Source organism: Bufo gargarizans, chromosome 6 (assembly GCF_014858855.1).
Source record: "Bufo gargarizans isolate SCDJY-AF-19 chromosome 6, ASM1485885v1, whole genome shotgun sequence".
In the NCBI taxonomy this organism is placed as follows: Eukaryota; Metazoa; Chordata; class Amphibia; order Anura; family Bufonidae; genus Bufo; species Bufo gargarizans.
In genome coordinates, this window is record NC_058085.1 from 258,336,603 (window position 1) to 258,360,918 (window position 24,316).

The 24,316-nt window shown below is 44.8% G+C and overlaps 1 protein-coding gene across 1 annotated transcript in view; it reads right to left on the minus strand.

The window, feature by feature from the left end:
• Positions 1 to 3,816: 3,816 nt before the first annotated feature.
• The window catches only part of PTGIS (prostaglandin I2 synthase), a 38,261-nt gene continuing 17,761 nt past the window's right edge, over positions 3,817 to 24,316 (minus strand). Inside the window, exons 7-10 of the mRNA XM_044296919.1 lie at positions 17,492 to 17,648; positions 10,872 to 11,053; positions 10,406 to 10,557; positions 3,817 to 5,661 (exon numbers count right to left, since the gene is read on the minus strand). Coding sequence (XP_044152854.1) covers positions 5,514 to 5,661; positions 10,406 to 10,557; positions 10,872 to 11,053; positions 17,492 to 17,648 — 639 coding nt within the window. The 3' untranslated portion in view covers positions 3,817 to 5,513. The remainder of the gene's footprint in view (positions 5,662 to 10,405; positions 10,558 to 10,871; positions 11,054 to 17,491; positions 17,649 to 24,316) is intronic.

Here is a 24,316-nt window from a genome sequence, read left to right on the forward strand (position 1 = left end):
AACAGCGTCATCCACAGATCCCCCCACATAACAGCGTCCTCCACAGATCCCCCACATAACAGCGTCATCCACAGATCCCCCACATAACAGCGTCATCCACAGATCCCCCACATAACAGCGTCATCCACAGATCCCCCACATAACAGCGTCATCCACAGATCCCCCACATAACAGCGTCATCCACAGATCCCCCACATAACAGCGTCATCCACAGATCCCCCACATAACAGCGTCATCCACAGATCCCCCCACATAACAGCCTCCTCCACAGATCCCCCACATAACAGCGTCCTCCACAGATCCCCCACATAACAGCGTCATCCACAGATCCCCCACATAACAGCGTCCTCCACAGATCCCCCATAACTATGTCATACCCAGCCGCGTCAGCAAATAGACCTCTAGCACAATTCCCTTAAAATATTGCATCACATATCGTTATCGCAATTTTTAGGGCCCTAATCGCAATCGCACAAAATTCCCATATCGTGCAGCCCTAAAAGCAAACTACAACATGTTGCGGTTTGCTCTCCAGTCTGGGAAGGCAACTAAATGGAACGGAATGCATTTTGGAACATTCTGTTCTGTTCAGATCAGTTTTGTCCTCATGAATGAATGGAGACAAAACTGAAGCGTTTTTTTCCGGTATTGAGACCCTATGATGGAACTCAATATCGGAAAACTTAAAAGCTAGTATGAAAGTAGCCTAAGCTTGTTACCCCACATGAGTTAAGTAAAAGTCAACTTGGAATGATTTAAAATGGCCCCAGCAGAATTACAAGCAGCAGTGTTAGGTTACTTTCACACTAGCGTTCGGGTGTCCGCTTGTGAGCTCCGTTTGAAGCACTAATGCATTCTGAGTGGACGCGGATCCGCTCAGAATTCATCAGTCTGGCAGCGTTCAGCCTCCGCTCCGCTCAGCAGGCGGATACCTGAACGCTGCTTGCAGCGTTCGGATGTCCGCCTGGCTGTGCCCAGGCGTGCGGATCCGTCCAGACTTACCATGTAAGTCAATGGGGCGGATCCGTTTGAAGATGACACACTATGGCTCAATCTTCAAACGGATCCGTCCCCTATTGACTTTCAATGTAAAAGTCCGGACGGATCCGTTCAGGCTACTTTCACACTTAGAAATTTTTTAACAATATAATGCAGACGGATCCGTACTGAACAGACCCACCGTCTGCATTATATGAGCGGATCCCTCTGAGACGGATCCGCTCTGAACGCAAGTGTGAAAGTAGCCTTAGTCTCAATTACAATCAGCACACTTGCTCTATGTGGTAGTATCGACACAGCTCGGAGTATTGTTTATTCCTCATTATTTATGTTTATACATTTATGTTCATACATACTGTCTACATCAGACATTTACCATTCAGGTATTTTTGTATCTGTTTTTGTATTATTCTGTAAAACAGGAAAATCGGAGTATTATGTGTATGATATATGCGAATCGAATGCAACTTGTACTTTATACTTTGTGTCTTTTGCACATTTACTCTGTCAATAAAAACTTATTGAAAGTTAAAATGGCCCCAGCAACCTGTCCTAGTAGGTGAACAGGACTGTTTGCCACTACTTTCAAGGTTGCCTGGGGGTGAGGGGACGGGGCCTCTCTACACACTCTGCTGCTCTACAATATATGGTAATGATGCGATCCTGCCTATGATATGCCATCATGGCTGAGCAGCCTGACAAGAAAGCTTACCATTGTGTAATATATGAAAGTGTCAGGGAGTACTGTGTGGAATCACCCCCATAGACAGCTCTGCAAGTGATGACAACCAGTCCTGCTCACATTCTAGAACAGGTTGATGGCAGCCATTTTAAATAATTCCTGGAGAAACCCTTTAAGTTACAAGTGTGTCCGCCTGATTCCTCCCACCAATTTAGAGTGGGGAGCCATGCATACCCCCCAGGGCGAAAAATATCCTCCATCCTTTTCTGTAAGGGGACCAGTATGACATACGGCAACACCAACCCCCTTTAAGTATTATAGAATTGATTTTGGAGCTTTAGAGGAAGTTAGTTTTGAACATTTAGTTTTGCGTTCTGCGTTATTGCACCCTTGAGTGGTATTGCTACATTCTCATATGTATCTGCTGCTGTGAGGAAAGTATACATTTCTTACCAAATTCTTCCTTCTTGCAGTCCAAGCAGCAGAATGTCTCTTTCCCACCAAATATCTATCTATCTATATATCTATCTATCTATATATATATATATATATATATATTGTTTTAAGCATTTTTTTTTGCTTAGGATTTTTTCTTATAAAACAACACAGTGGGAGGAGGGAGGTTTAATTCTTTCAAAGGGATATGATTATTTTAATTGTGGGACCATTCCTAACTCACAGCACAGGGAATTAGCCCCCTGTATATTTGCTGCTGCTTAGACTAGAGAAAAGAAGAAATTGTGTAAGTAAATTTCTGTATGTCTTCACAGCTGCACATATATATATATATATATATATATATATATATATATATATATCAACAAAAGAGAACTGGTACCATGGAATACCCAATAAAAAGAATCTTTAACATAAAAACATAGAAAAAAAAATCTTTTTATAGACAAAAATACATATACATAGAGACCATACAGGGTGCCAACAGAGAATGGTCCACAATAGCTGCTATATTTTTATTAACTTATAATGTGGTATTATATATTTAAAGTGTGAGACACCGCTAGTAGTTAGTATCAAGATCAGCATGCCATATATAAGCTGTCTCTAATCATCAATGCGGCTGTCTCTCACTTTAAATACACATAGTATCACTGTGATCGGGGTATAAGTAAAACTATATTTGCAGGGTTGGCGCCATATATTATTCGCAGCCTATTGCATAATCTATGATAAGGCTGCGAATAATATATGGCGCCAACCCTGCAAATATAGTTTTACTTATACCCCGATCACAGTGATTCTATGTGTATTTAAAGTGAGAGACAGCCGCATTGATGATTAGAGATAGCTTATATATGGCATGCTGATCTTGATACTAACTACTAGCAGTGTCTCACACTTTAAATATATAATACCACATGATAAGTTAATAAAAATATAGCAGCTATTGTGGACCATTCTCTGTTGGCACCCTGTATGGTCTCTATGTATATGTATTTTTGTCTATAAAAAGATTTTTTTCTATGTTTTTATGTTAAATAAAGATTCATTTTATTGGGTATTCCATGGTACCAGTTCTCTTTTGTTGATTTATAGATTAAGGAGGTACACCCTTGTTACTATACAAGGCTGTGTCAATCCAGTTGAATATTATAAACATATATATATATAGAAAAGTTGCAAGATCGCGCAAGACTATGGCCTCCTCATACCTGGTACTCTGCCTTGTTCTCCATTTTCTGACTTCACATCCCTACCCTACTGTCCTCTTCCTAAATAAACTGTAGTGTGCTTGTTTTGTGGTACTTGTGCTTGACCCAGTCTGCCTCCCCAGTATTAACCCAGACCCAGCCTGCCTCCCCAGTATTAACCCAGACCCAGCCTGCCTCCCCAGTATTAACCCTTGGTTATCTTGACCTCTCCATCTGCTCTCCACCACGCTCCTGCCTAAGATCCTCCATTTAGAATGTGCTCACTTCCATATGGTGACCAGTATGATGTTGCATAAGCTCCTGATTGAGTGGAGCTCTTTGTACCTTATCAATGAGGAAGGGTTACATTTTTTTTTTACCATAAATAAAATGAATATTAGTTTGCACTAGATTCCTTGAGTGACCAGTTCAGTGAACCCCTCATCCTCTCAACCCTTAGTCCCATTGATTTGCGGCAATGCTAAGTTTTTATTTTAAACTCTGTTTATTAAAAAACAAGTGTGTGGTATAGTCACAAAGCAATGATCAGGCTTCCAAAATTTCATACAAAAGTATAAAAATACATTTAAAAAGATAAAGTTACAGTGTGGCACATACATAGTAAAAAATGAAGAAAACAATGTCACAAGTAGGAAAATGTTAATAATTTTGGAGAAGTCAAAGAGTAGTCTTAAAGAAATATCATGAGCGGAGAACAACACCACATCCACCACACGCTTAGAGATTTTTCAGGACCCTCTCCATTCTTGTATACAGACTTCTCTTATGGCGGGATGGCATGTATTATTTCCGTCTATTTAGAGACTGATGGTGGTCTCTGGGCCATGCTGAACAGTCCTGGCATGTCTCAGCGCACTTCCTGCTTAGGGTGCAGCATTGTACAATATGGAGGAAGCAGTGCCAGTTTACTCCTCTCTGCTGAACTCCATCGCTGCCACTGCGGCCCCAGTTGGTTGGATTTCTGACATAGTGGACATAACACAATTGTAGTAAAGACAAAAGGCTAGTGTCATCCACAGCAGAGGCTCCAGCAGGCTGCTCCTGTAGCGTCTTCCGGATCTGGCGTTGTCATACTGCCGCTGGACCTTTTTGACTAGAACAGGGCCTGACAAAGATCCGATAATATGCTGAAAATCAGACGGACAAAAACCGCTGCATGCAGTATTTTTTATCCGACCGAGTCCCGGGATTCTCTGCTAGAACTGCCGGCCGGATCACCCAGCTGAAGATGTGAAAGTAGTCTAAGAGGAACATAGTGCAAGTCTGTCTGCAGGTTTCTGGTAGTTACACTAAAGCTCCTAAACACATACTGTATATGTTAAAAGTTGGATGAAATGGCTATTTTAGCTGAACATAACTTAAAAATGTTATGCAAACAATCATTCATTATGGCTGGTCGCAGAAATTTGGTCTGTTACGTTAGAAAATGTGACCATGATCGTCTAAAACTAGATGTGTATGGCATGATTATCTGATTTCTGCCAATCATTTGCCAATTTTCACAAGCCCATTCCTAGAACCACAGCGGCGTCTTTCCCTACATCCTTTTTACTTGGTCTCATTGACTTTCTTCACCTCTCGTTCGCCATGGCTCCTGTGTTGAAAGGGATGCTCTGGTTCTGCTGCCAATGGGCTTCAGATACTGGTTCTTCTCTAGCAGAACACTACTCTTCTCTGCCTCCAGGGCACTGCTGCCCATACACCTCATGTATAGCACTGGAGCCTAGGCATGATTATATATCGGTGTGTACCAGATGAGGTGTGTGTCATGTATTGAGTAGCCTCATCAGCCAGTAGTCTGACATGTTACTGGTGCAATTGTTCATATGAACGATCACATGGATGATTTACAGTGCAGTCAATCACTGATCAAAATCTTATGGCTAAAGACAATTTAGGAAAGAATTCTCTAGTGAGTGACGGTAGGGTAATCTCATTGGTGACTGTGTTTCCTGGAGGGCTGTGTCCTGCAGTGCTGAGAATCCACTCCATGATGTTGTCCAGTGATGCCTTCCTATAAACACAGGAGCACGCCTATAACAGCTGTCCATTCTGACTATATTGCAGGTACTTCTTTCTGATGGATTTTGGATCGGGATCAGTTCAATGGCTGCCAGATTGATCTGACAGGAACATCTCATGTCCTTATTACTTGTAGATACCTATTTATATCGTCTGCGGTATCGAAAGACCACATCACCTTCTGGATGGACAACCCCAAATCCATATCGGCTCTTGTCAAACTCAGGCAGTGTCTCTTGTGGGATTTTCAATTCGAATTCAAAATTGAGGAGCATGAGCCAAACAAACCTGATGAAGAAGAGAGATGGTGTTAGTGGAGGTCCCTGAGGTTGCTTGTGACATTGATAAGGTAAGGGACTGCACAACATTTAGAGGACATTCAAAGCCTTTCACATAATTATCAGACGCAGAAGCCTCAATTCCAAAATGTAACAAAATGGATAGTCCAGAACCTCCGATGGCTAGTGTGCATTGTAAGGGTGGTGCTCTTAGTAAGGGCAGTGTGGTGCATTTGAAGAGGGCAATTCTGTAAGAGAAGGTGGAGTCTAGTGAGGGTGGCACTCTTTGTCAGAGTATTGTTTTTACTGAGAGTGATGTGCATAGTTAGGGTTGTGCATTTTGTGAGGATGGTTTGCTTGATGAGGGTGGTGCTTGTAACAACGGCAGTTGGCAGCCCCCAGCGTGCAGCGCATCCTGCTATGTACCTCAGTCGAACTGCACACAAGGCTCCTCCTCTCCGCTGCAGGCTCCGGACCCGCTTTCCTGCACTGTCGCAGGCGACGACAGCTTCAGTTGCACCTTGTAGGAGCCGCAAGCGTCCTGTTTCTTTAAGGGTTCATGCACGCCCCTGATTCTGCCTTCTCTCCAGTGCCGGCCAGGCACCACCTTTAAAAGGGTGCTTCCCCCTTCCTGTGATGCCTGAGCAATATTGTAGTTTTCTACAGCGAAGGTTCCAGCTCGTTGTTCCTGTGTTGTTATCCTGCTTCCGACCTTAGCCTGTATCCTGACCTCGTCTCTGCCTGATCCTCCTGTACCTCGCTGCTCTACAGTGCATGATTCGGATTGTCGACCACCCCTCTTTCTGCTGTTCAGCTTGTTACACCTGCTGCACCTGAGCTATCCAGCTCTGCTGTTCTAACAGCTCCAACACTGCTTAATCACCAACTCAGCTCTGCTTCATCTGACTCTACTGCTGCGTTTCTTCCATCCAGCGACAGCTCGCTCCACCTGCCTATATCCCCAGTGCTTGCACCAGGCGTTCTGGCCAGCCGGGACCATTCTTGCAGTAGCGACCTGGTGTCTCCCCTGCAGCTAAGACCAGCTTCTGCATCCTGGAGCGGATAAAGGGTGGATACCAGGGGAACACTTAGATTCCGCTCCCAAGTTTGGCCCAAACCGGTAAGTGACACAGCGGGTCCACATCCGTTGTGTTCCTTTGGGGACCGCTCTCGGCTGTGGAACACGGCCGTGTGCATGAGGCCTTAAACAGCAGATATCTTAGTGACTTAACTCTAGTGCTCGGCCATGTAGATTCTGGACCTTCTTGTTTCTTCCTCTCACTTTTTCTAGAGTACTGTAAAGTAGTGACGTCTTTCTCTCAGAAGATAATCCTCAGGGATGGGGATTCTCTGGAACCCAGGCCTAGTACTGTGAGGAGTGAGCATATCACAAACTCTCATTTCCTCTGCTAATTCAGTTATGTTTTGTATTGTTGTACTATACAATGTACTATGTTATTTGGCTGTTAGTACCATTTAAAGTTATGGTTGGTAGGGAAAAGGGCTAACCACCTTGTTCCTACCCTTTTGATAGGAGTGGACAGGTCCTGCTTCCTGCCAGGAGGGGTAGTGCCTGTCCAGAGACAGAGCGGAGAGGAAGGACATGGCAGAGCTCCTATTTCTAAGAAGGATTCTCCAAAGAGAATAACAAAATATGTCCTCAAGTAAATCCTTGAGAAGTCAGACACCAGTGTGACAGCTAACACTTGTATAAAAGACAATGCTGGAAGGTGAGTAACTACAGCTAAGATACCAATCAACCAGACTATCACTAGGCCAATTAAAGCTAGCATCTGGATCTGATAGTGGACATCTACACTTACAAGTGCTAATATTCAGCCATCCAACCTGCCTCCATATTCCTTACTGGTGCCAGAAAATTGCACTTGGAATACGCTGCTATTGAATGTATTGAAGTTAGACTTTGCACTTCGTAAAAGAGACTGGTATACGTTTACTTTTGGCCTCATTTTTCAAAAGTACATTTCCACTGCATCGATCCCCAGGCAGCAACAGCCTGAGGTGACACAGTGACACTTCATCAGGACCATTATGACTCCCATCATATGCTCTGGCTCCTCAGGAGCTCCCTGCACTAACACTAGAGTTACTGAGCTAGGGGTGGACCCAAGCCTACACCTAACCTCTACACTCCGGGTTTGTTCCTGCACTTTGTTGGACTGTTTTCTAGACCTGGTGCGAGTAGTCTTCCATGGCTCTGATGGCGGAATTTCCTGCTCCTGTTACCTCCAGATATTCCCCATCTCTGCTGCTGCACCAGGCTGGAATGCTGTATGTAGAGATGTTGTGAAGAGTATTCCATTGCTCTGGTGGTGGACATCCTGCCTTCTATTACCTCCATATGTTCATCAGCTGCGCTACTTCACCAACTTGGACTGTTGCTTGTAGACCTGGTGTAAGATGCCTTCCATGGCTCCTGTGGAGGATTTCCTGCCCCCTGTTACTGCAGTACCCGAGAGTAGGGGGTATCTTAAAATGGTTTGTTATGTAATATACTGTTATGTATTTTCATTTTATGTATTGTACCTAGTGTAGCTATATATGGATCAAACAGCTGTGGTTAACAGGAAGTTAGGTGTGGACTGGTCCCATTCCTAACCTTCAGTCTGGTCAGTCTAGACTGAAGTTCAGAGAGAAGAAGCTGTGACTTATGCTCGCTTCTCTTAGGCCCAAAAAACTACGGAGACTCATCGATCTCTGCATGATCAGATGCAGAAGGAGAAAACCAATAAGACAGAGGAGAGAACAAGAGAACTTAGAATCTGCATGACCGAGCATTGGAGTCAGACAGGTAACCTGCTACTAAAAGCTGTTGAAACTTTACTGTAGTGAGGCACACTGTTAAGACACTCTTCACATCTGGACATGACCTGGGAAGAGGGGAACTGTGTTTTGTTATTGCTGGATGTACTACAAGTCCTATTTTGCACTTCAGTAAAGAGATACGTTTATTCTGCTATATCTGGCCTGGTTACTAACTTCTGCACCATTTGCTGGCCATTGCACTCTAAATATTATCAGGCAGGAGCCCCAACATCATGGTGGGGCCTGGGGAAGAAAGGGTGTGCCTTTCTTCCACTGCACGACCCTAGGGAGCAAAGGAGTGAGAAATGCCATTGTGATTGACTGTAACAAGTAGAGCCAATACCACTCCCATCCTTTGCTCCGGCTCCTACTGGGCCACTGCAGTACCTTTCAGATGTTCTCCACCCTGGCTCTGCTCCTCCACTAGGCTGGATTGCTGCTTGTAGACCAAATGTCTTCTGCTCCTCAATGGGGATAAATGGCCCAGTGGAGTCAGTTCAATTAGTTTACAACCTACCTCATTAGGGAATCATGTAGCTTTTTGTGAGAATGCAGAATCATGGGGACACCACACTCTGCTATTCTCAGAGGTGGAGTCAAAGGGGATAACTAGTGGTGCAGTTGGCGCCCAAAGTTATTGAACGTACAGTACAGACCAAATGTTTGGACACACCTTCTCATTCAAAGAGTTTTCTTTATTTTTAAGACAATTAAAATTGTAGATTCACACTGAAGGCATCAAAACTATGAATTAACACATGTGGAATTATAAACATAACAAAAAAGTGTGAAACAACCGAAAATATGTCATATTCTAGGTTTTTCAAAGTTTCAGAGCTTCAAGAGGTAGTCACCTGAAATGGTTTTCACTTCACAGGTGTGCCCTGTCAGGTTTAATAAGTGGGATTTCTTGCCTTATAAATGGGGTTAGGACCATCAGTTGCGTTGTGGAGAAGTCAGGTGGATACACAGCTGATAGTCCTACTGAATAGACTGTTAGAATTTGTATTATGGCAAGAAAAAAGAGTGGCCATCATTACTTTAACAAATGAAGGTCAGTCAGTCCGAAAAATTGGGAAAACTTTGAAAGTGTCCCCAAGTGCAGTCACAAAAACCATCAAGCGCTACAAAGAAACTGGCTCACATGCGGACCGCCCCAGGAAAGGAAGACCAAGAGTTCATCCGAGTCACCAGCCTCAGCAATCGCAGGTTAACAGCAGCTCAGATTAGAGACCAGGTCAATGCCACACAGAGTTCTAGCAGCAGACACATCTCTAGAACAACTGTTAAGAGGAGACTGTGTGAATCAGGCCTTCGTGGTAGAATATCTGCTAGGAAACCACTGCTAAGGACAGGCAACAAGCAGAAGAGACTTGTTTGGGCTAAAGAACACAAGGAATGGACATTAGACCAGTGGAAATCTGTGCTTTGGTCTGATGAGTCCAAATTTGAGATCTTTGGTTCCAACCACCGTGTCTTTGTGCGACGCAGAAAAGGTGAACGGATGGACTCTACATGCCTGAGTCTACAATTTTCATAGTCATGAAAATAAAGAAAACTCTTTGAATGAGAAGGTGTGTCCAAACTTTTGCTCTGTACTGTATGTATACCTGTGGTACTAAGATAATCAACTTTTGAGAGAAGGCCAGGAGAAAGGTTTTGAGAAGAGCAGAGAAAGCTGCTGCCAGCAGCGTATCTCCTGGTAGAAAAAAAGGATCAAGGGAAATATTGATTATGCTCAATCTTTTTCTCCCCCAACATCATCTGTTGGGGAGAGTCAGAGGAATACATGGGGTTGAAGGCTTTGGTCTAATTTTCTGATAATTATGTTTCTGCATATTTATAATAATGGGAGACTAGGCATCAAGTGGCAGATACAAAGGCACCTGCTGCCACAGGGTAACCATAATTTTAGCACGTTTACTTACAGTTTAATGCTGTTGATTGCATGGAACTTCCCAGCACATATGTTCCTTCCGGCGCCCCAGGGCATGCTAACATGCTTGACTCTCCTACCGGCCTTGTAGAAATCTTTCTTCTGAGAAGTGTCCACAGTGAGGAACCTGTCATACCGGAACATCTGTAAAGAGAAAGCAGTTATCTTGGTGCTCTCTTTATCTCCCATATACTTTAGGTATGATGATAGTTCTATCTGCCCCCTCTGCCGCTGCATTTACTGTATATCCTGACAGAAGTAGGGACCAGTAAATTTTATGTAGGCCCAGATGAACAGGACACACTTGTAAGACTGGTCCCAAATTCTTGTTTAGTTGTGGATCATTAGGACTGGCTATGAGTTTATGGGTGGCTTCTATGTGGAGGGAGCAGGTGACAACCGGCATACAGGGGAGATGTTGCAATTGGCCTAACTAAAGTGTGTTATACATTGATTACCTGCGGCTCCTGGTGGATCTCTGGGTCCATCTGTGGACTGACATAGGGGAAGAGGCACAGTCTGTCCCCCCTTCTCAGGGTGTATTTTCTGCCATCTGCCAGGTTTAAAGGTAGGTCAACCAACACTTCTCGAGTGACAAAGGGGGCAGCGGTCAAGCGCAGGCTCTCCTCCAAGGCGCTGTCTGGAAAGAGTATACATGAGTCTCTCTCAGTGAAGGGTTAATGATGCAGATTGAATATAACTGGAATATTATCTATCACCTGTGACGTATGCAGGGGCAGGCATACCACCACCTCAGCAGATACAGTGACCCCAAGGGGTAAGTGAGTCTTTTCTACCACAGAAAGTCTAGGGAGCAGATACTAACTAAACAAGGGACTAGAATTTGTCAGTACTGCATGTTCAGTGTGTATCCAACATACAGTAGACCTGGTGCATAAGCAAAGACTTGTATTGTGTGGATATTAGATATATCTCATATATACAGTACAGACCAAAAGTTTGGACACACCTTCTCATTCAAAGAGTTTTCTTTATTTTCATGACTATGAAAATTGTAGATTCACACTGAAGGCATCAAAACTATGAATTAACACATGTGGAATTATATACATAAAAAAACGTGTGAAACAACTGAAAATATGTCATATTCTAGGTTCTTCAAAGTAGCCACTTTTTGCTTTGATTACTGCTTTGCACACCCTTGGCATTCTCTTCCAACAGTCTTGAAGGAGTTCCCAGAGATGCTTAGCACTTGTTGGCCCTTTTGCCTTCATTCTGCGGTCCAGCTCACCCCAAACCATCTCGATTGGGTTCAGGTCCGGTGACTGTGGAGGCCAGATCATCTTCTGGCGCAGCACCCCATCACTCTCCTTCATGGTCAAATAGCCCTTACACAGCCTGGAGGTGTGTTTGGGGTCATTGTCCTGTTGAAAAATAAATGATGGTCCAACTAAACGCAAACTGGATGGAATAGCATGCCGCTGCAAGATGCTGTGGTAGCCATGCTGGTTCAGTATGCCTTCAATTTTGAATAAATCCCCAACAGTGTCAATAGCAAAGCACCCCCACACCATCACACCTCCTCCTCCATGCTTCACGGTGGGAACCAGGCATGTAGAGTCCATCCGTTCACCTTTTCTGCGTCGTACAAAGACACAGTGGTTGGAACCAAAGATCTTAAATTTGGAGTCATCAGACCAAAGCACAGATTTCCACTGGTCTAATGTCCATTCCTTGTGTTCTTTAGCCCAAACAAGTCTCTTCTGCTTGTTGCCTGTCCTTAGCAGTGGTTTCATAGCAGATATTCTACCATGAAGGCCTTATTCACACAGTCTCCTCCTAACCGTTGTTCTAGAGATGTGTCTGCTGCTAGAACTCTGTGTGGCATTGACCTGGTCTCTAATCTGAGCTGCTGTTAACCTGCGATTGCTGAGGCTGGTGACTCGGATAAACTTATCCTCCGCAGCAGAGGTGACTCTTGGTCTTCCTTTCCTGGGGTGGTCCGCATGTGAGCCAGACACATCAGCTGTGTATCCACCTGACTTCTCCACAACGCAACTGATGGTCCCAACCCTATTTATAAGGCAAGAAATCCCACATATTAAACCTGACAGGGCACACCTGTGAAGTGAAAACCATTTCAGGTGACTACCTCTTGAAGCTTATCAAGAGAATGCCAAGAGTGTGCAAAGCAGTAATCAAAGCAAAAGGTGGCTACTTTGAAGAACCTAGAATATGACATTTTCAGTTGTTTCACACTTTTTTGTTATGTATATAATTCCACATGTGTTAATTCATAGTTTTGATGCCTTCAGTGTGAATCTACAATTTTCATAGTCATGAAAATAAAGAAAACTCTTTGAATGAGAAGGTGTGTCCAAACTTTTGGTCTGTACTGTGTATATATATATATATATATATATATATATATATATAAAAATGAATTTCTGTCTGTCTGTCTAGACGTCTGTCGGTCTGTCTGGACGTTCTTTATGCACGACCAAACGACTAGACCGATCTTCACCAAATTTGGCAAACAGGTACATCAGGTGTCCGGGAAGGTTTTAGACCGGGTCTCAGCTCTCTAGGACGTACCGTTCATGAGATACTCCCAAAAAATTACCTGCATCAGCCAATACAAGCCTGCAAGTCTTTCTCTTCAAATCCCAACTGCCATAAACACCGTTTTACTCCAGGTTTCCATAACAACCCAGTCATTTTTCTTAAGTGCTTAAAGAGGCAAGCACAGTGGAGGTCACTGTTATTAAAGGGGCGGCCGCTATGAAGGTCCCTGTTAAAGGTGTGGTCACTGTGAAAGTCACAGTTAATGAGACAGTCATTGTGAAAGTCACTGTTAAAGGGGCGGTCACTTTGAAAGTCACTGTTAAAAGGGCGGTCACTGTTAAAGGGACGGCCAATGTTAAAGTCACTGTTTAAGGGGAGGTCACTGTGAAAGTCACTGTTAAAGGGGCAGTCACTGTAAAAGTCACTGTTAAAGGGGCGGTCAATGTGAAAGTCACTGTTAAAGGGGCGGTCAATGTGAAAGTCACTGTTAAAGGGGCAGTCACTGTTAAACTGGCGGTCACTGTGAAAGTCACTGTTAAAGGGGCGGTCACTGTTAAAGGGGCAGTCACTGTGAAAGTCACTGTCAAAAGGGCAGGAACTGTGAAGGTCACTGTTAAATGGATGGCCACTATGAAGGTCACTGTTAAAGGGGTGGTCAATGCTAAAGGGGTGGGCAATGTGGAGGTCATTGTTAAAGGGGCAGGTACTGTAGAGGTCACTGTTATGGGGGAAATTGTCGATATCTTTTTACGACATACAGAAACATAAAATGAAATAGATTAAATATACCCATGCGAAGCCGACTCCTTCTGCTAGTAAAAAAATAAATAAAAATAAAATATATATATATATATATATATATATATATAGTGTACAGTACTGTCTACTCAAGAAGGACTTTTTATGAACTTTCTATGAAGTTTAATCCTTTACTGGACTTTGTTGGCTAGCCAAACAAATATTCCACCTGGAAGAATCCACCCTCAAGCTCACGTCACGTGACACAGCACGGCATGCACCACAGGTCCTACGATTGCTGAGGACACGGACACACTTTCTTACCTGCTCCGCTTGTTGGAAAATAAACAAATACGAAAATCATCTGGAGAGGTAATCGTGCTATTGGCAGTCCAGGCCTAGTGGGACGCCACAGAGAGCCGGACTCTATGTCGTACATTGTGTTATAGAACTAACATTTATGCCAGTATATTTGCACATGCTGTGGTTGAGCTTGTACAAACGGGTCAAATCACATTTTCGGTTTTCTGAAGAAATGTCATTACTTTGCTTTTAAAGGAATATACCCTTAAAGGGGACTATATGTGCCACTGAGGACTATCCTGCAATATCAAGTAGACAAAATACAATTTTGTCTAGAGCAAGACATTTTATCTGCCATCCTATATACACCTGAATGTGCCTGCAGTAACATTGTTTGAATTTGTAGTGATTACCTCCGGCTTCTTGCTGGAATGAACGTTCCTTAATTTTTATGTTTTAGGATTTCTTTTATAAATTGTTATGTTATTTTACCTTGCAATCTGGATGTGAGTGTTTGGTCCATACTAGCTGTTTTGATATCATTTTCATGGTTGACGTGGTGGATCAATAGGACTTAGTAGCACCTTCCTTGTTATTGTGGGGTGAGCCAGCATATTTGTTTCTTAATTTATAATACTGAGAACAGATTGTATGACAAACTTCCATCAGCCAATCAAACAGTTCCAGAAAGAAGGTGGTCAGTGATCACTGAAACAGAGCCTAAAGCCTGAAATTGCACTGTTGGGTCCCCTTCCACATCAATGTCCCCACAAACAAACAGTAATAGCTATTACTGTGCAGGCCAGGCAGGATGGAGCTAAAGATGAGGTACCCCCATGACAATGCTGCACTGAACTGGGGCATACTAGTCTACGTGTATTTCTCCTTGTGGAAAGTGCCTGGTAGGCGTGAGAAGTCTTGTAGGCTGTGCAATGCTCCCCTGGGAAACAGGTGTACAAATGAACTCTCTTAAAAAAAAGAAAGTAATACTGTGCCTCTGGTGCCACCAGTTGGTAGGTAGCTATCCTACAAGTCAATTTCTGACCTTTTAAAACCTGTTTTGAGACACAACCTAGGATTACAGCCAAGTCAGTGCCTCTTCTGCCGACAGCTGTTCTCTCTGCTTTACAAGGATAAGGTACAATTACTTTGAAACAGATATCTGCAGATAAGGTGCTAGCTTGGCTATAATCCTATGTTCTGTCTCAGAGGCTGTTTAAAAGGTTGAACATTGGGGTGTGTGTCCTACAGCCATCCGAGAAGGAAGCAAACTCAATGAGCTCCGGCTTCTCAATTCTATCCAGAGACATCTCTGCGCTACAACTCCTCCAGGCTACCACTTACTTATAAATTTTGACTCAGCAGCACACGGGCTACAGGCTACACTTTGTCCGGTGACTCTATATGCCGGGAATCGTGAGAACGAATTCTGGAGCCCGGATCCCCGGCCTGGCCTTCGTCCAAAGCTGCGGCCAAGTTACCTGCGAACCCAACCGGATACATTGACATCTCCGGGACTGACCATTGGGAAATGCCGGTTCTATGTGAAGGCTTGGTGAGTCATTCTCTCTGACGTACCGCTTCCCTGTTCCACTGCCGCGCCTCATCACTCGCGGCCTCGGCACCATTTTAGACTTTCATTTAAGCGGCACAAGCTTGGCAACGTTGATTTAGCTGCGGATAGTCATCCATAATTAAAAGTCACTGCAGCGTGTGGGGCGATCATAAGCCGTCCATACAGGGCCACATGAACACCTGGCAGTGATTCGGTCCCTATCTAAGGCATTCAAGACCCATTATAGGCCTCACTAGGCCTCAGCTGAACCTCACAACAGCAGGTATATGCGCCCCTGCGAACTTGAGCCTTCGCTGCGCACGATAAATTATCTTGCTAACCCTCGTTTTGTTTATATACAATAAAAGGTTGAACATTGACTCATAGGATAGCTGTCTTCCAACTGGTGGCACAGCTTTCTTTTCTTTTCTTGGAAAGAAAGTTAATTTGCAACTCTGCAGTAACAATCATGAGAAGGGAATGCAGCCACAGACTTCAGACATGTGATGAGATCTCAAGGAAGAAATTTTCCAAGACTTAGATATGGATGACCTAACCTCAGGATAAGTCATTAATATCAGATCGGTGGGGGTCCCACACTCGGCATTCCCACCGATCAGCTGTTTCTGGCAGCCAATGGTGCCAGAAACTATACAGTCAACTTGAATGGCAGCTGAGCTACAGGACCACAGCGCGGCCACTACATAGTGGTTGGAACCTTGGGCTTCTGGTACTATCCACTGTATATACTTGGGGTCCCTTAAAGTACATATTTGTCATGACGCCAGTTGCAACAAGGGCACAGGGCCCGCTTTTAGTGATACTGTTGATGGCAACAGGGTGTAGAAATGCCAGAGTGGTGTAGGGTAGCCTACAATGTCCCTTAAGGTGTTGTGCACGTGTCCCGGTCCTCCTACCTGGATACACTGGAACCCCAGGCATTGCCCTCCGAAAGCAGAAAAAGGGGTAGCAGTAGTAGCGGATGAAGAATAAATTGGGTCCAGACCTGGTGTATAGTTGAACAGCGGCTTTACTTGAATAAATGTTCATCGGAAACAGTCTTCAAACTTCGTCTTGGTCCCAGCAGGCTTTGGCATGAAGTGTGGCAAGCAAACTCCTCTTTGCTACATCAGTTGCTCTCCAACTCTTCTGTACTAACAGGATAGCTATAGAACTCAGCTTCCTCTGGGTGCTGTACTTCACTTTGTAATCTGGTCTGTCTCTAGCTTTGTCCAGAGAACACTTTACTCCTGCGTTTTGAGGCTTCAGGCTTCGGCCTTCATGTCCAGCTGAGCTGAAGGTGCTCCAGCTGGTTCAGACAGGGCTCGTCCAACAGGGATGTGCACCTGCTGCCTTCCCCTAGCATGGGGTAAGCTGAACTTTCCCCTAGAAGGGGGTAAGCGGAACTAACTCCTAACTAGAACTCCACCCTCCCTGCAGCAAGTGGTACACGCTTACCACACCATAGAGGGGGGCGTTAGAATGGAAGGAAAAGCTCCATTCTCTGTAGCTCTGCCATTGTTGCTGCCACCTGCTGGTGAACCAGGCATATTACACTTGAATAGTTACATAACAAGATTATGAATGCACATTATGCGGAACCTGGAAATTAATACTTAATGACGTGACACTAGCCCATTAGAGACAGTAGCAGGGTGCAGAAGTGGTAATGCACCTATAGTTTCCGTTGGTGGCGGATGCCTGATAACTGATCAGTGGAGGTGCACAGTGTCAGAAACCTGCCGCTCAGATATTGACAAATTTTCCTAATGATGTCAATATCCATGTACCACAAAACCCTTTAGGGGCTTTATGAGTTAATGAATGCATCCCCAATAAGCATCCCGCATTCTAGGGTTTCTTGGAGAAAGGGGGTGAATAGACCTGTCCCAGTTATAGAATGTCCCCCACTGATTAGACTGGGGGAGTATCTGAAATGGGGGAGGGGATACTCACTAAAGACAATGGCGCAGTCCAACATCTCCTGGCTGATTAGGTGTCTAATCTCGTGGCCTTCCAACAGATTCTCCAGTTCATCTCGAATGGCTGCCATAGCCTCAGGGTTCTTCAGGAGAAACAGTAGGAGCCAAAAGGCAGCAGGGCCTGAGTTCCCCTAAAAAGCAATAATGGGACAAGAATCACATCTGGACCTGATATACTAGTATATTATACCTGTTAAATATACAGGAGATTTTATAATGGATAAATGTATACACTGGATATACTAGGTAGATATACACACTGGATTTTATACCTTGTAAATATACACACTGGATACTATAAGTGTACCAATGCAGGTAAATATAAAGAACAGATTCCAAACTAGGTAAATATACAAACTGGAGATAAAAAAATAGGTAAACATACTTACTGGAACTAGTATTACATAATTATACAAGTCGTTGTGTAAGCCCCAGCCTAACACTGGTGTTTTACCAGTAAATTGCCCAGGTCAATGGGTTGGATCGTCCAACCCATAACAGATCAGCAGTGGCATTGTATGTTGAGTGTGGTTTTAGGTTACACTGGGTCAGGAATCAATGTCACCAATGATCAGCGGATTGCCTTTATGCATCTACATACTGTACATAAGGCTGCCATTACTCATTGTCACGGCCGGTTTAATACATAGAGGGGCATACTTATGACATTTTTGCACTGGGCCCACCATAGTGCCTCCACACAGTAGTTATTCCCCCTTTGTGCACCCTCACACTATGCCCCCTCTTAGTAGGTATGCATACCTCCCAACTGTCCCAGATCTGGTGGGACAGTCCCGGATTTCAGTGGCTGTCCCATGGTCCCAAAACGGCTCAGGTATGTCCAGCCGTCTCTGTGTCCATAGGATGACGAGAAAGTTGATTGTAATGGTGAAGGAGGGAGCAGTCCTTTTCCCGCTTCACCATTCAGCCACCGCGCACCACAGCAGCAGCACGATGCCCTCACACATCTCATTGCTGGACTGTAAGGGGGGAACGGTGCCGGACGGGAATCAGCCTCTGCTCCTCCTACACAGCAGTGCGATGTGTGACAGTATCCTTCTGCTGCTGATTGTGGAAGCGTTTCCATAGTCATCTGTATCACCGTCCTCAGGACAGCGATACAGATGACTGTGCTGAGGCAGGGGAGAGAGAGGCGTGTCCCTTTCCCTTCCTCTGACAGGCTGCTGGCACTAGGCCGGCAGCCTATCAGAGGCCGGCGCAGGTGGCGCAATGACGTCATTGCACCGCCTTAGCTGTACAGAGCGGGACACAGGCCGGAAGAGGCCTGCATCGCATTGCTGCCAAGGAGGTAAGTATAAGTGTTTATTTTATTTTTTGTGTACAATACTGGTGGCTACTGGCACATAATGGGGGTCTCTGGCTACTGGCAGATAATGGGGGGTCTCTGGCTACTGGCAGATAATGGGGGGTCTCTGGCTACTAGCACATAATGGGGGGGCTGTCATTACTGGCACATAATGGGGGGGCTGTCATTACTGGCACATAATGGGGGGCTGTCATTACTGGCACATAATGGGGGGCTGTCATTACTGGCACATAATGGGGGGCTGTCATTACTGGCACATAATGGGGGGGCTGTCATTACTGGCACATAATGGGGGGGGCTGTCATTACTGGCACATAATGGGGGGGCTGTCATTACTGGCACATAATGGGGGGGGCTGTCATTACTGGCACATAATGGGGGGGCTGTCATTACTGGCACATAATGGGGGGGCTGTCATTACTGGCACATAATGGGGGGGCTGTCATTACTGGCACATAATGGGGGGGCTGTCATTACTGGCCCATAATGGGGGGCTGTCATTACTGGCACATAATGGGGGGCTGTCATTACTGGCACATAATGGGGGGCTGTCATAACTGCCACATAATGGGGGGCTGTCATTACTGGCACATAATGGGGGGCTGTCATTACTGGCACACAATGGGGGGCTGTCATTACTGGCACACAATGGGGGGCTGTCATTACTGGCACATAATGGGGGGCTGTCATTACTGGCACATAATGGGGGGCTGTCATTACTGGCACATAATGGGGGGCTGTCATTACTGGCACATAATGGGGGGCTGTCATTACTGGCACATAATGGGGGCTGTTATTACTGGCACATAATGGGCACTGCTATTACTGGCACATGATGGGGGGCTGTCATTACTGGCACGGGGGGGGCTGTTATTACTGGCACATGATGGGGGCTGTTATTACTGGCACTATAGGGGCATCTACTGAGGCCACAAAGAAGGGGTGTTTTATACGGGGGGCTCTGTACAGTAGAATTTTATACTTGGACACATTATGGTGGGTACCATGAGGAAGGGGGAGAGGAGTACTATGGGGGTCATCTACAGGGGGCACTAAGAAGGGGTATTTTATACTTGCAAATTATGGGGGACACTGAGGGCATCTACTGAGGGATTTTATAGTAGTACATTATGGGGGGCACTAGGAGGAAGGGGGGAGAGGAGCACTATGGAGGCATTTACTGGGGGCACTATATAGGGGTATTTTATACTGGCACATTATGGGGCACTATGGGGACATTAGCTCTGGGGGCATTACAAGGGGGTATTTTTTGCACTGTCATATTAGAAGGAGAATTATTTCTACTGGGGAGCATTATGGTGGGCTTTATTACTCCCCCATGGTATGACCCCCTAGTAGCAGCACCAGCCTCTCCCTGCTCTGCTATTCCTCTGCCCCTTCTCCAAATCCTTATTAAGAAATCTTTCTCATTAGGATAAAGCACATCAGCTCCACCGAGCCCCCGGCCAAAGTGTGAAAGTGGTGTCCGAGATCCCCAAGGGCCAAGCCAAGTAATTATAAGTTTTTATGTGAAATATGTTTATGTTATACACATATAGCCTACATTGTGCCACACAATATACTGTATACCTCTACACTGTGTAGTCTGTTCTATAAGCACCATTGTTTTGTGGCGGCGGATAGACAAAATTCTGGGAGTGCCCCTCCCGAGACCAGGCTCTGAATCCGCCACTGCACAGCTCATGCGTTATTATACTTTGTGATAATGAATATGCCCCTCCCCTTCATAACATTCTCAGAAACAAGCAGAGCATGGATGTCAATAAAATTATCCTCCCCCCCTGGAAAAATTTCTGAGGACGCCCATGTGTGAAGGAGGCACTTCTGGGCATAACTACTGTGAAGGGGCACATCTGGGCATAGATACTGTGAACGGGGCACATCTGGGCATAGCTACTGTGAAGGGGCACATGTAAGCATCACTACTGTGAAGAGGGTTCAATGTGGGCATAACTATTGTGAGGAGCACAATGTGGGTATGACTACTGTGAAGGGTGCACATCTGGGCATAACTACGGTGAAGGCAGCACAATGTGGACAATACTACAGTGAAGGGGGCACAATGTGGGCATTACTACTATGTGCTGGCACAAATAGGAAATAATTACTATGTAGGGGCATTAAGGGGATGGGTGTGTAAAGTTATTTTTTGGGCGGAGTTAGTGGCGTGGCCCAGCAGTGGTGTGCTAAAAGTTGAGAGGTATGGGTATGCCCCCTCAGTTACAGCCCTGTACCTCCTCACAATATTGCTGCTCTTTTGGGACCCTCCCTTACAATAGTTAGAAGGGTTGGCCGCTTTATGTTACAAGCACATGTGCAGTTTGTAATATGTCCAATAGTTTAATACTGTATGAATAATTCATGTTTATACGTGCTTGGAACGTGGCCGCTAATGGAGGATTCCATCCATTGACACTGGGGATTAACTGCTTCCGTGGGCATGTTCCCAGCACAGTGCTGGCAGTGATCACAAGTAGATGCAGTGTTTTGGGGTCCTTCCTCAAACACGTGTAGTGCATGCAACAATCCACAAAGCACACAAAGGAACAACAGATACAGTTAACAGATTCCCGTATTTATGTATCTAATAGCTATTCTCATTATTCAGTAAACACCCTAGCTTATATTAACTGAGTTTGTCTACGTGGTATGGATTTCCAACCTACCCCTAGGTGATGATCCATCAAGTTTTATACAGGGTGTTTATATAGAATGGTAGTATATGTGTTGGTGGATCACCACCTAGTGGTAGGTTGGAAATCTACACCTCATAAACAAAGGTTTTCTGGAAGTTTGATATTGATGGCCTAGCCTCAGAACAAGACATCGCTATCTGACTGGTGGGGTCTGACACCCAGCACCTCAAACTAATCATCTGTGTGAAGAGGCGAGTGCTGTGGCCTTCTCACATCATACATTAGATAGCAGCTGTGCTTGGTATTGCAGCTCAGGCCCTTACACCTGAATGGGACTGAGCTGCACCTAGGCCACGTGACTAATGAATGTGACGTCAGTGGCCTAGGAAGAGACTGCAGCGCTCAGAGGAGATCTTGACCCCCACCAGTCTATAGCTACTAGAGAGGGGTCGTTGATCCAGGGAGTTATTCTGATTGCCTGATTGGAGTTGGGAAGGAATTTTTTATTCCCCTAAAGTGGGGAAAATTGGCTTCTACCTCACAGTTTGTTTTTTTGCCTTCCTCTAGATCAACTTGCAGGATAACAGGCCGAACTGGATGGACAAATGTCTTTTTTCGGCCTTATGTACTATGTTACCAATTAGATATTGATGGCCTATACTGAGGACAGGTCCTCAATATTCTAATCCCAGAAAACCCCTTTAATGGGAGTGATGGGTGTTTATTAACTAATCAGAATAGTTATTAGATATATTGGAATGTGTTAATTGTATCTGTTGCTCTTTCTGGATATAAGGTTCTTATATAATTTTTAATGGTGATTGGTGGCAGATCCCCAAATGTCACATCTACATGTGATCACTCTTGGTTCACCTCCGTCTTGTGGATTACCTTTGTTGACAGTTGGGGCCTTCACAGGATTTTCTGCATATTTGGACAATTTTGCAAGGTATTTTTTATTCACTGTATATGATGTATTTATTGAAACTGAAGTAAAAAGAGAAGTTGTAGCGTCCTGTTGGAATTATTATGTTCAAGTTACAATTGCCCAGAAAAGTCCATTGTATGTGAAAAATATTGGGAGCCTTAGTAAAATGCCTACTGGCGAAAGATTCAACCAGTTTATCAAGAGGCACAGGTCTCTTAGTAAGGCCCCCTGCACACGAACGTGTGCACCCCGTGGTCGTGATGCGGGCCGCAATGCACGAACACAGTCCGTGGGGCAGCCGCAGCGGATCGCGGACCCATTCAAGTAAATGTGCAGGGGGCCTAAATTTGTCACATATGTGATTTCACTTATAACTTACGCCAGTTTTCTGGTGTAAATTATAGTAAACGTGTCAGTAAGCAGTGGCCCTTCCCCCTACATATAAACTCTGCCACCACCTAAAAAAAGGTACTCTGGATGTGCAAAAGTACTCTGGATGCTATACCAGGCAAATATATACCTGAATACGTCATCCATGAGGCGACTTGAGCCTCATGCCTCAGATGGCATTCTGCTAGGACTGCAGGGGGGGCAACAATTTAGCCTCCAACAGGCCAAGGTCAGGGCGGGCAGAGTTCATCCAACTCCGTGGAACAATCCAAAGGCCAGGGCAGGTGGCACAGGATCAGTATGATGAACAGGCACACGTCAGGGCAGACAGTCAGGATCCCAAGCAGAGGTCAATATAAGGCAGACAAATGGCTATATCTCTTTACAAGCTCCAGCAAGCCAGAGAGACCTAGCCAGACCTGTAGAGACTAATAGCACAGGCAAGGAAGTGAGATCAGCAGCACTGCTACAGTATATAGGAGGTTTGATGAGGCCATTGGTTAAACAGCTGAGCACGGGATCAGAAAGGGCATTAACCCCTGCAGGGCTAAGTCTCTATAATATACACACAGGAAGAGACCTTGCAGCCAGGCTGTGGCCTACGGCCTGGTACACAGGAGTCTAGCGGCCATGTAGACACTAGGTGAGTGATGAGACGCCTGTGTTCACAACGGAATGGCTGTGGGCATAAAGGTGGGCTCTGGTTCACCTGATTAAAAAGCTTTTTTATTTTTTTTGATCTGAGGCTCTTTTCCAGAGTTATGATACTTTTCCTTAATATGCAAATTAGGTCTTTGGTGCAATAAGGGTGTCTTGTTGCACCGAAGCTCCACTTTTTTCTGTGGCCAGCCCCTTCCTTGCTGCTTTGATTAACAGGGCCAGGCAGTGGCAAAGCAGCGGGGCTGACCACAGAAAGGAGTGGAGCTTGGATGTAAAAAGAGCATCGGTGACGTCCTCACTGCAGAAAAGCCTAATTTGCATATTAAGAAAAGGCATAACTCAGGAAATTTTTTAATCATGTGAACCACAGCTTTGAGAGGGTGAGGAAAAGCCACAGAAATTTGCAGGGATTTTCCTCAAATGTGACTACAGATTTTACCTTTTGCATTGCATACTGTAAAATCTAATGCCAGATCTTAATTAGGTGATCCTGTTTGCCTTTTTTTTTTAAGAAACTCACCCTGAAGTGGTCCCTTAGCAATGCCCTAAATGAGCATTGCTGGGGAACGGACATGCAAATTACACAGATTTTCCTTGGATACAATCATTTAGACCATTGCATAGGGCAACTTCAAAGCCAAGTTAAAAAAAATATATATATATCAGCTAAAATACTTCTAATCATCCCTCTTTCACTTAAAAGTATAAGTGACAATTATATTTTAACCCTTTCCTGACACCCACTGTACATGTACGGCTGATGTCGGTTCTTTAAAGATGGCTCCCACTCCGGAGCAGATCAAGACCCTTAGCTGCTGATTATGGACATATAGCGCC